This window comes from Alosa alosa, chromosome 4 (assembly GCF_017589495.1).
Source record: "Alosa alosa isolate M-15738 ecotype Scorff River chromosome 4, AALO_Geno_1.1, whole genome shotgun sequence".
In the NCBI taxonomy this organism is placed as follows: Eukaryota; Metazoa; Chordata; class Actinopteri; order Clupeiformes; family Clupeidae; genus Alosa; species Alosa alosa.
The window spans coordinates 393,408-406,514 of record NC_063192.1 but is presented as its reverse complement, the minus strand read 5'-3'; the positions used below and the strand labels follow the sequence as shown (position 1 = coordinate 406,514).

At 40.1% G+C, this 13,107-nt stretch overlaps 1 protein-coding gene across 4 annotated transcripts in view; it reads left to right on the top strand.

Moving 5' to 3' along the window:
* mib2 (MIB E3 ubiquitin protein ligase 2) overlaps window positions 1-13,107 on the top strand; it is a 252,110-nt gene that overhangs the window by 78,589 nt on the left and 160,414 nt on the right. For all 4 annotated transcript variants that reach the window (XM_048240469.1, XM_048240470.1, XM_048240468.1 and 1 more), the window contains one exon: window positions 6,768-6,872. In XM_048240469.1, coding sequence (XP_048096426.1) covers window positions 6,768-6,872 — 105 coding nt within the window. The remainder of the gene's footprint in view (window positions 1-6,767; window positions 6,873-13,107) is intronic.

The window sequence follows — 13,107 nt, the reverse complement described above, 5'->3', positions numbered from 1 at the left end:
ACCTCACTGGTGGTAGGGTATTTTTAGGGTGATGCACAGTGCCATTTCTTCTCCAAATATGGTGTGTAGTATGACATCCGAAAAAGTTCAATTTTGCTCTCGCCTGACCAGCATACATTCTCTCAGTATTTCATAGGATTGTCCAAATGTTGTGTAGCAAACTTTCAACGAGCTTTGACATGTTTTTCTTCAGCAATAGAGTCATGCGGCATGAAGGGGCATAGAGGCCATGGCGGTGGAGTACATTACCTATGATTTTCTCTGTAACAATTGTACCAAGTCTTTATGGAGCTTTCTCTGAGTGGTCCTTGGCTCTTGGGCTACTCTTCTGACTATCCTTCTGACTTCCTGGTCAGAAATCTGCAAAGAGATTCTGTGCATGGCCAGTTGATGATGCAGTAATGTTCCTTCCACTTGCAGATAATGGCTCCAATACTGCTTGCTGGATGCTTCTGAAGTTTTGATGTGCATCTGTAACCAGTTCCATTGATATGTTTTGCAACAATAAGGTTGCAAAGGTCTTGGGAGAGCTCTTTGCTTTTACCCATCATGAAATGTTTCTTGTGTGACACCTTGGTAACAAAAACCTTTTTATAGCCCACCAGTATGTACTAACCCAGATTATATCAATTTACACAGATAGGAGAGATTATTTCTCTAACTACTTATAGATTCCAGTTTGTTCTTGGCCATTCCTTGCCTTTATGTACTTTATGTTTTTCTTAGCGTGTTCAATACTTTTTCCCTGTGCCATTCCACTTTTTTAGTCATAACTCTACTTTTAGACATTAATGTTTGGATTTTTATATATGTGTGGATTTAATGTCTGGTGAAAATTTCATGTGAATAGCCTCACTGGAAGTATACTTACTGAAAAAAATATTGACGTGTTCAATACTTATTTTCCCCGCTGTATGTTGCTAGTGACAAAATATTTTAGTGTTTTACGATGTCTTTGTCATGGGGAAGTGTTTTTCCCCATGCATTTATTCTAGGCTACTGTCAGTGACTGCCGCGAGAGAAGCGGGTTCTGTGTTGCGTTCATTTCAGTGACTGACGCGAGAGAAGCGGGGTCTGTGTTGTGTTGCGTTGCGTTCATTTATTTTGATTGGGCATGCCCTGCCGTGCCGTCCACAGCTCTTCAGTTCCGACAAAGCCGAAATTACTAATTTTGAAACAATGAGTGCAAATCACAACTCTGTGACAGTTTAAAAGAAGTCGAGAGGACTCCTAACTCACAGACCTATTCACAAACCGGTTTTGTGGCATTTCGCCATGTTTTGAAATCCTATGCGGCTACAGGAGCTTCCAATCCTGAGGAAGCAATTTTGCATTGTAGGCATAACTAACATGCAATAACGCCACCAACAACAACCAAAACTAGGCTACTCATTGTCAACATGTAAATTCAATGTAACATTATTGTGAATCAAATTAAAATGATCTCTTTTGCAAACGTAGGCATAGGCATAGTAACAGATTCATTTAATAATGTTACAAAGATACTACATCAATCCGTATGTTTCATTAGGCTACTAAGCTATTTGTTTTGCCTTACTCTTGATTCACTTAGGCTAGGCCTTTTTATTCAGTTATTCATCATCTTCCGTCCTTGTGTAGCGCACGCATTCTGTCACCTGTCACCTACCACTCATCGTAAGGGAGGTGTTTGGAATCATTCCCGCGTTACACAATCATCAGCCAATCAAGGTGGTCACTTCAGTCAAGCTCGTGCATGAGTAATAACGTCATCCATAGCATCGAAGACTCACTCACTCTTAGTCAAAGATTCTAGAGCGCTCAGCTCCAGAATCTGTTCAGGAGTTGTCATTTTTCCTTACTAAGAGTAGGTCTGAAAGGCTTTGTGAATAACATAATAAGAGAAACTCCTAGCTAAAATCTTTTATTGCTATTTAGGAGTAGCCTACTCCTAGTGGTAAGATAAAAGGCTTTGTGAATATGGCCCCTGGTGTCTAACCCAATGCATAGCCCATTTACACAAAATAATGGTCGAATATTAGGCTACTGATGATCATTGTTATTTAAGAACATGCAGTGCGCGTAGGGCACCAAAAACATCTTGCTCGTAAAAAATCATCATACCGCACATTGTGGCGGGTCTGTTATTTAACCTACTTACTGTAGGCTGCGCAAACCACAGGCCTTTATTTTGGGCAAGCCTGCATTCGAGGCAGGCCTTCTGTTGAAGAATTTTATATAAAGCCTGCGCTAACAGTAATCCTCCTGCCCCCGATACCACAGCTGTGGATAGTGTGGAATGTTCAAGTAATAACACAATCCAATGTGTGTCTCAATTGTCCCCCGCTGACCACCTCACACATTTCTCTAGATTTTGCAACGACCTTACATGACACAATGCCATAAAATGCCAGTTTTTAGGACACAGAATAATGTTTGTAATGATACCAGTTAGGCCTACGTTCAACAGTAACATAAGTGTAATGAGCTATTCATTGTCGAAGGTGCATGGTGAAGTGAAATTCTTACTTTGGAAAACAAACATTTGCCGATATCATTGGATAGGATTTTAACTATCTCTATGCTACTCACCAAAATGTAGGCATGGGAACATGATGAAGTATCCTACTGTCGTGTGTTAAATTGGTGGAGCCAGTGGTTTTCAAACATTATGCGTGACTCGGACATCTAACAAAATGCAACAGACTCGTATCGTCCTCGCATTCGCAAAATGAGGACATACAGACTGCTCAGATAACAGGTGTACCTCCAGTTATGCACGGTTTTAGTCAAGTCATTTAAATGTGCTGGTGAAACAGTTGTGTACTCTATTGTTATTAATCCCCTATTCACCCACGCCGTCAATTCTGTGGCGCAGTGCGTTAAGGCCAGCTGATGACAGCCGCAGTTACGCAGCAGTCATCAGTCCCCTGTCCAAGAGTTCGAATCTGGGTTAAGCGTAGTTCGCTTTTGGGAAATGCACCCCTGATGTCTGATGTGTGATCAGTGGAATATGGGGAGGAAGTGGCAGTGTTTTTTTGTGTGTCTGCAGAAGTCAGCCAAATATGAATGTAATTCTGCGGCATAAAGCAGATGTATTTGTTTATTGTACAGAAAAATAAAAATGACATGTCAAGCAGTCAATTGACTACATTGCAGTCAAGAAGTAGGGCAAATTAAATTACGAAACTAAAACGTGGGTCATAGTTGTCTAAGCCTCTATTGCGTAGCCTGTTAAAAACGTCGCCAGATAGTATTAAATCACCAACAACATTGTTTTCTGCAGAAGCCTACCCAAGGCTACAGATTAATTCTGAACAGTTATTTCTCTAGAATAAATTAGCGTTTGCGATTGACAACGTTGTGATCAGTAGACTTTAACACTAACTTTGCAAAGTTAACTTGAATGCATCAATTTTGAACAAAGTTGTGTAGGCAACACCGCGCCCAACACTGACAATAACGTAGAAAGCAAATTTAGATATTTTTTCGTTTTGTGGAGCGGCACCTGTAGGCTATCAAAAGCAGATTTCGATTTTCGTTACCACTGTGCAGCCAAGCCTTAAGCCATACCCAAGTAACCTAAATCGAGGTAATGTTTAATTATGCATGATTTATTTTGTTATTGAATTCGTAGGCTGCGATTCCTTTCGGCAACAATTATGTTTAAAGGTAGCCTCCTGCTTTTTCAGAAGGGCAGGCTACTGACAGAGCAATGTACAGTGGCAGAGCGACGCACAGTGGCTAAAAGTGGTACTAAAGTTTCACGTAGCTTCACGCCACGTAATGCGCGACTGAAGTGGCCATTTGAAAGTAATGCCCACTGTACATAAACAAATTACTTGGAAGCGTATCATGGTACCCTACATTTGTGTGGTGTAGCGCCACCTATTGACTACCATTGGAGTTAAATGTCACACCCAACACAAAGTGAGTAAGTGCTTCCAATGTATAAAACAAATAGCACACACATCAGACATGTGCATTTCACAAATGCACCACATGTGAGTGCATTGTTGGATTCTGAAATGTCACAGGTTGCGGACCACAGGTGCTCTGGCCCGTCATTGCCGCATGCGACTATATTTATCTGTTGAATTGTTCACAGAGTACTTATCACATATGAATCACACAGATATCACACGTAAGACCGGAACCTGAGCTTTCCCATGATATTAGCGGCTAGGTGTTGTGATAAACGGTTCGCGAGAAAATTAACGCTGGATATAAGGCAGATGCCTTTGTCCAAAGCGACACACAAATACAAAAACAACATAATATTTAAAATTTAACAGGGAACAGAGGAGAATAGCAATAATAAACAACAATATCAATTCAATCAATAGCCTAATAGAATAAACAATGCAAATGAGGGAAAAAGCAATAATAACCAATAATGTCCATTCAATCAATAATAATAATAAAAAAAATAAATAACAAAATCATATTTCCATCTGCACACAGCGCTTCGCCCATCTCCACACCCCTCGTGGTATATCTCACAAACACTTTAGTCAACACACAGCAAACTTAAACAGCAGACCTTACTGGATATGAAGCATTCCTCTGTACAGTAAGCCGACCCTGAGCAATCCAGTTTTGAAACTGCAGCAGATTTCTACATGTTATCCAACTTTGGGCTGAAATTCTAATATATTCTAATAGCAGACCAAAATAATGAACTTGCTTTCCAAATCAAATAATCAAAAGTTGGTCATGCCATGCACAGATCAACTGTGCTTTTGAATAGATATTTCTACTAGCATGCTTCAGGTGACATGGATGCATACACAAAGTATTTTTCCTTAATATAAAGGCTGACATAAGATATATGCAAGCATGATCACATCATACTTTCCCAGATATGGGTAGCCTAGACTATCTTGAAAACGATATAGCCTAGCATATGAAGAGATCTTTTCCAAAACTCTATAAATCCATTTTTGTTAACAGTAAGAGCTTCATCTTCTTATCAACACAAAAAATAAAACTTTTGCTAACTTGACGCAAGAGGGAGAAAGGGCTTTGATAAATATGCGAATCTTCACGCAATGTGGGTGAATGAATAGAGCGCTCTGGCTCAGTAGTCGGCATGTCAGGTCATCACAGTAATTTCCAGGGCTGTGGGGAAGGGACGCAGGGAGTGAGAAGTAAAGCGCTGCAGTCGTACAGTGCAGGCTGCTGGAGAGCACAGCAAAGAAAATATTCAAACAGCAATAGCATGCACTTTTTGAGATCACACTACAGTAATCAGCCCGGCCCCACCGGGAATCCTCCCAACTCTCCCGATTGTGCAGAATATTCTGGACAATGCTTGGGTGTTCGCATAGGCTATATAACAATATCATCCACCGTATTCAATAACGAGAATCTCACCATGGGTGTGTTCGAAACGGGAGACAGCTGCCTACTGCCTCCCTCCCTACATAGAGAGCTGTCTCACTAGACATGACTTTGGATTAAATGTATCTTTTAAAAATGAGCGTAGCACTCTAGAATCTTTGGTTAACACTACGGTATGACGTTAGCAAAGGCCTGACGTTAAACTAAATTAGCTTACATAAGCTAGCAGGCTAACGGTATAAATTAGTTTCACGGCCGGCAGATATATCAGACCAGACGCTATTAATGGTTACAACAATGGCATAATCAGATAGTAAATTGTTTATTTCTAATCTGTAATCTACAAATCTAAGCAAAATAAGGTCACACAAATGACATTTTAAACAGATTCAGCAGCCATTACCGATGTCATCCGCCATGTTTGTTTACCTTTCTCAGCTGTTTCAGACGTTGCCGCAAGGGATTGTGGGTAGGAGGGAGCATGAAGTGTGCATCGATGCTGCCTTCAAAAATGACCGTTATTTGGGAATTCTAAGATATCGTAAAAGGCAGTAGAATTTTTTTTTTTCGGTTTCGAACCGCACTTACTGCCTTGCTCCCCAGTTAGATATCTTAAACGGCAGCAACTTTACCCGTTTCGAACACACCCCATGTCTTAAACCGAGCTTAAAATAGAATTTGATTGAGTCGTGTAAATCAGCATAGCCTATTCTTGCCTCTCGTTTCATTTAGTTTTCATTATCTTGAAATAACATGATAATTTCATGTAATAACATGATAAATATCTTGTAAAAACGTGAAAATATCATATATTGAAATAACATGATATTTTCATGTTATAACGTGAAAATTTAATTATCTTGAAATAACGTGATCATTTCATGTAATAACGTGATAAATATCTTGTTAAAACGTGAAAAAGATATTGTTATAACAAGAAACTTTTCACGTAATTACGTGATACTGAGCCTTTTATTTTTTTTAGTGTGGCAGCAATACGCTTCCGTAGAATAACTTTGGACACCATTTTTCATAAAAATATCAAAAAAGATAAAAACGATTCTTTCTTGATTCCATGTTCTACCACATTGTCTAACAACCTTTTAGCATGTGGCAGTGCCATTTTCAGTCAGAACAAACATATTGGTGAAGAGAAAATTAACATTAAATCAATAATTGCCAGGGGTATTAATAATTTTGTTCTTAACTGTACAGTGGGTAGCCTACTATAAAATTACCCCCACCACCACCACCACCCCAGTTTTAGTGTGCCACCCCAAGATTTGCAATGGCCTCATCTGGCCACCCTTGTTTAAATTTTCTGGGGTCGCCACTGTTAACACATCACATGCTTACACATCACAAACTACAGAACTCACATAAAGTGAAATAAAAAAAAAACAAATATGCATTTTCTTAACTCTGTTTTTCCTGATTCACTGCAGGTGAACACATTTGGTGTGGGTGAGCTGGTACGAGTGTTGGAGGACGTTGAGAGCGTTAAGAGACTCCAGATTGGCCATGGTGAATGGACGGACAGCATGGCATCTGTATGTTAAACCCCTTCAACAAGGGCAAATCTCATTAAATCCTTGTTTTTTCCCCCTCAATTCTGCACAGCCACCTCCTTCCTAAATGTTAACCACAAATATCCTGAAGGGAGGTGTTTATATTTAGATTTCCTCATACAGTTAACTGTGTGATGAAAAGATTATTTTCATACTGTATATTTTAAGCTGATGTTAACAGAACTGCTAAATCAGTGTCTATTTGAAAGTACAGTGGAATCCACTTTTATTTGTTATTTGTATGGGTGGAAATGAGCCTACTAAACAGATTATCATACACAGTGATCATGGTTATAGAGATCAATCACTTATATGGATTCAAAAGCTTGGGTATAATATAAACGTAAATAATTAATTTATATTAAAGTAGTCCACTTACAGTGCTCACTTTGGGTCTTTTATACATGACTGTATGAAGACATTAAACTGGGATCTCTTTTCAACTGTAAGTTACTTTGATAGGCCTAGAGTATGTGGTATTTAAGGTGAACTATTAGCAGAAATGAAAGGCAGTGTTCAAAAGTGGGAAGTGTGGAAGGCAGTGCCAACTTTGACATATATCAGATGATTCATCTAGGAGAAGTGCATCAAAATTGATGATGTGTCAGAAATGTGTGAGAAAAAGATGCAGAAAGGACGTGACCGAAGCAAGCCAAGGATAGGCCTATAGGCCCGACTTTAATTGTACAATTTACAAAAGATTCACTGAACAAAAATGCTGATATGGTACATGAAAATGTAGCTAAAAATGTGGAGAATGCAATGCTATCAAGCATTTTGGGAGATGTGGAGTCACAAGCTGGCAGCAGATTAAATGCTCACGATAGAGAAAAAGACGGTTTTAAAAGGACGTGACCAAAGCTGAGGCTAGCCAGGCGATAGGCCTTTATGCCGATAGGCCTACAGTGGGCAGTGCTTCGACTTGGCCAGCTTCACTCGCGGTCCGCGGCGTGGGATCACGCCGGTATCCAGCGACTTTAATTTGTATTTTTCCAGTGAGGCGGCTGCAACAAACCAAACAACCGGTAGATGGCTCAAGTGAGCAGGGTGTCTCGGAAAAAGAAATGGAGCCTGGAAAACCCTACACAGACTTCACTACAGACTTTAGCAGACTGGTTTAGAAATAATTTAATAGCCAGAAATATGTCTGCCCTGCCCTAATAAAGAAATATTTGGTTAACTGCGAAAGTGAATCCCGTTTGCAGCCGTGAGAAAGAAACGTGGGACAAATTAAACATTCTGGTTTCCTCCGAGGTGCAACGATGATAGACAGACATCATTTGGACAAAATATAGAGCATATTAACCTCCGTTGCTCAGCCAAATGCCTTCCTGTTACGTCCTGTTATCACTGAGTTACAGGCGATAAACGATTTTTGATGGTCACAAGTTTACTTTATTAGCAGTTTATTTTTTTGATTATTAAAGAGTGTTTTTCATTTAAAGGTTTGACTTCGTGCTTATTCAGTAGAGCATTTAGTGCTCTTCCCAATCCCAGACGTTCAAATTGCATGTTTGTTTGTTATGGATGCAACCGCGAGATAGTCTAGGCGTTTGACGGCAATGAGTTGTTAACAGACATGAACCAAGACATACTGTATAGCCCAGCAGCAATCTAGGGACTGTTCGTTATTTATTGAAAGGGCCACCGGAGGAATTTTGAGTGCTTCAGTCAAAAGTTGCATGACCCTCCCTTGCCTGCTAGAAATTGTTCAATGACCCTCCGACAGAATTGTTAAAAAAGACATGACCCTCCCCTGCCAATTGTCGCTGTCTTCCAGCTTCATTCCCTTGTCAATCTGGAATTTGTCAAATTGTGTCATTTGACAAATTCCAGATTGACAAGGGAATGGTAGAGCAATGTCTATGCTCAGCTTGCCTTTAAGAGCACAACTCCTTACATTTGTAAGGCTTTTGTTTTTAAGTCAGCAAGTTCCATGGCCATGTCACATCCATAACGTTTTATAGGAAAAGTTTATGCTACACATACAGTGTTGATGCGACAATGTCCATAGTGTCTGTGCAAAGCTGATTTATATCAATGTAAAGTGTGATGACCAAATTGTGCCCCTTTCTTACTTTTAAAACCTTTAATGGTGCGTTATGGATGTGACGTTATGGATGTTACATAATGTGAATTTACAAGACTGGAGACTTTATTTTACCTCAAAGCCGATAAAACGTCTGTTCTGGTGGCATGTCAGTTTCAACGCATTTCACCTTAGTGTTTACAATTGACATTTCAACGATTATTAGGTTGATCAAAACCACAGGGAGGCCTTGCCTAACCATTAGCAAAACAAACATAATATTAAAATACCTCCAGTGATTAGCCTAGCCATAGCCTATTTTCAAGTTGCCTCATAACGAAAATCTGAACGATTATCTTCCTGTAACTGTCATACTGTTGTTGTACAGTAACTGGATTATCGTGTTAGCTGGTGAAGATGGCTGACTTTGCAGCTGGAGTTAACATAGCAACCTCCTTCTGTTGCAGATCTGTTCAGCCTGCCGTTCACGTCTGCTTAACACAGTTTAATTTTAAATGTGACGCATTTATATGCCAGCATTTGAAGTGTCAGGTCCTCTGTAGCTAATACCCACAGAGTAACATAAGTAACGGCAGCAATAAACTAGATGTACCGCATAAGCGGTTACAAAATATGATCGCCTCTCAGTCCTGCATATTCTCTTCGCAAAAATAAATCACGCTTGTCAATTTGTCTCCATTTCCTACTCCTGCAACTCATGTGCATGTAAATGAGTGTGTGCATATGTGAGTTTGCTTTTGTTTATAAGTGTGTGTGTGTGTGTGTCTGTGTGTGTGCATGTGCGTATGCGTGCCTGCGTTTGTGTGTTTATGTGTGTGTGTGTGTGTGTGTGTGTGTGTGTGTTTGCATGCGCACATGCGTATGCATGCCTGTGTGTGTGTGTTTATGTGTCTGCATTCGTGTGTGTGTGTGTGTGTGTGTGTGTGTGTGCTTGCCTGTCTGTATGTGTTTATGTGTGTGTGTGTGCTTGCCTGTCTGTACAGTATGTGTGCGACTGTGTGTGTGCGTGTGTGTGTGTGTGTGTGTGTGTGAGAGTGTGTGTGTGTGTGCATGTACTTTATGTGTGCAAATCACAAATGAGTGGGTATGGGTTAGGTTGATGCGGGCTCTTGAGACTAACATACCATAAATATTTTGTCATCTTGGGTGCAACGGTTCAGGTAGGGCTAGTTATTTAAGGGAGTGGCCACTAAGTTTCATGTTCCCTGGTGTTTCAGTAACCCGGGAATCACTGACCAAAATTGATGACGGTAATAGAAAAAATATTTTTTTATATATTTTTATATTTTAAATTACTTGTTGTCCTGATTCTTCCTGTGTCTCTTAGTGGGCACTGAGGAAGCAATAATTTCATCGCTAGTTTTTCATGATTACTATTTCAATTGTTTCATATCAAAATTCACTACTTAATTATGTGTTTTATGTAGTTTGTCGAGGACTGGTTCAGACCGCGTCACATCCATAGCGATGAAACCGTCACATCCATAACGCCAGTTTTTCCTACATAATGCATTACGAAAATGACTCATAGTTTCAAAAACACACTTTTTGTGTTCATTCAAGTCTCCTCCATGCTACATACAGTATATCATAGTTTCGGCAGTTTCCTTCAAAATTCACAGAGTTTGTAGAAAACCTGTAATCTCTCACAAAAGTGTGTCCATTTCATGCCACATCCATAACGCTGATAAAATGACTTGTATTCTTAGGATGAAATTGATTATATGAAATTTGAGGATTTCTCAGTATTCAGAGGACAGAGGTTACATTAAAAGTTATGCAAATTAATTCACTGATACTAATTTTGCCCCCACTCTAAGGCATTTTGTTTACCAATATGAGTCCAATTGTCACATCCATAACGCTGGAACTGCCCACAAACAAACATGCAATGTGAACGTCTGGGATTGGGGAGAGCACTACTGTAAATGCTCTACTGAATAAGCACGAAGTCAAACCTTTAAATGAAAAACACTCTTTAATAATCAAAAAAAATAAAATAAACCGCTAATGAAGTAAACTTGTGACCATCAAAAATCGTTTATCGCTTGTAACTCTGTGGTAACAGGATGTAACAGGAAGGCATTTGGCTGAGCAACGGAGGTTAATATGCTCTATATTTTGTCCAAATGATGTCTGTCTATCATCGTTGCACTCAGAGAAAACCAGAATGTTTAATTTGTCCTGCGTTTTAATTTGTCCTGCGTTTTTTCTACGGCTGCAAACGTGATTCACTCGCAGTTAACCAAATATTTCTTTATTAGGGCAGGGTAGGCATATTTCTGGCTATTAAATTATTTCTAAACCAGTCTGCTAAAGTCTGTAGTGAAGTCTGTGTAGGGTTTTCCAGGCTCCATTTCTTTTTACGAGACACCCTGCTCACTAGAGCCATCTACCGGTTGTTTGGGTTGTTGCAGCGTCTCACTAGAAAAATACAAATTAAAGTCGCGTGATGCCGTGTGATCCCACGCGCGGACCGCGAGTGAAGCTGGCCAAGTCGAAGCACTGCCCACTGTAATGTGGGCAATTATCATACCTCCCTCGTCCTCCTCATCTCTCCTCACTGTTCCTTTCCCTCTGCCTCTGTTCAGGAAGAATTGTCTGATGTCCATCTCTGAATAGTTTATCAGAAGGCTATGTTTAGTTTTACAGTAGGACAGCAGAACTCTCTCTCCAGTATACTATAAATCATTATTAATTGTCCACATGTGTGCATGCAGCCTACACATGGTGTGAGTGTGTGTGTGAGGGAGAGAGCACAAGCTGGTAAACTGTTGCTAATTTTAGGCTACGACGCTAAGCATTGAAAAACAGATGCTAATTATGTGGGCAACATTCTCTAACAGCGATCAACTTGTCATTTTTTCTGTCAAACAAGTTGTGAATTTGTTGAAACATTAAAACAGGGGACGACTTACTCTGTGCTCAAAGTGATATGACGAACTCCAGCGGACGAAATACTCGGAAGAATCTTCTGAACAATTTTCATTGGTTGTTGCGTTCAATCTTACCCAGCTACAGAGGTGCTATTTCCTAATTGGCTATTATGGGCCCTTTCTATTTCCTTGCCTTTCTACTTCCTTTTTATTGGCTGGTAAGTGACAGGCTCGAGTCATGACTAAAGCAGGCACGGAGATGTGCTCACTCATGAATGTCGTTTCCAGGGAGAGCAGCGTTAGAATTTTACTGGGGCACTGGAGACTTTTACTAAGGCACGTGCCCCAGTGAATAAGGTCTAGTGACGCCCCTGACTAAGAGTAGGTCTGAAAGGCTTTGTGAATAACTTAATAAGAGAAACTCCTATAGCTAAAATCTTGTATTGCTATTTAGGAGTAGCCTACTCCTAGTGGTAAGATAAAAGTGAATATGACCCCTGGTGTCTAACCCAATGCATAGCCCATTTACACAAAATAATGGTCGAATATTAGGCTGATCATTGTTATTTAAGAACATGCAGGGCACCAAAAACATCTTGCTCGTAAAAAATCATCATACCGCACATTGTGGCGGGTCTGTTATTTAACCTACTTACTGTAGGCTGTGCAAACCACAGGCCTTTATTTTGGGCAAGCCTGCATTTGAGGCAGGCCTTCTGTTGAAGAATTTTATATAAAGCCTGTGCTAACAGTAATCCTCCTGCCCCCGATACCACAGCTGTGGATAGTGTGGAATGTTCAAGTAATAACACAGTCCAATGTGTGTCTCAATTGTCCCCCGCTGACCACCTCACACATTTCTCTAGATTTTGCAACGACCTTACATGACACAATGCCATAAAATGCCAGTTTTTAGGACACAGAATAATGTTTGTAATGATACCAGTTGGGCCTACGTTCAACAGTAACATAAGTGTAATGAGCTATTCATTGTCGAAGGTGCATGGTGAAGTGAAATTCTTACTTTGGAAAACAAACATTTGCCGATATCATTGGATAGGGAATAGGCCTACTTGTTTATTGTTTATGTAGCCTACAATGGCCAGTTCAGACAAAGCCGAAATGACTAATTTTGAAACATTTGTATGGTTATATTGCTTGACTTAAATCCCAGAGAGTAGGCTAGTCTACCGCACCCCACAGTGATGGGCCTAGCGGTCTTACGCGTTCAGTGTGGGGTATAAACAAGCTGAGAATTTATTGTCACGTCTGCCTGTCACAGACGTGGGGA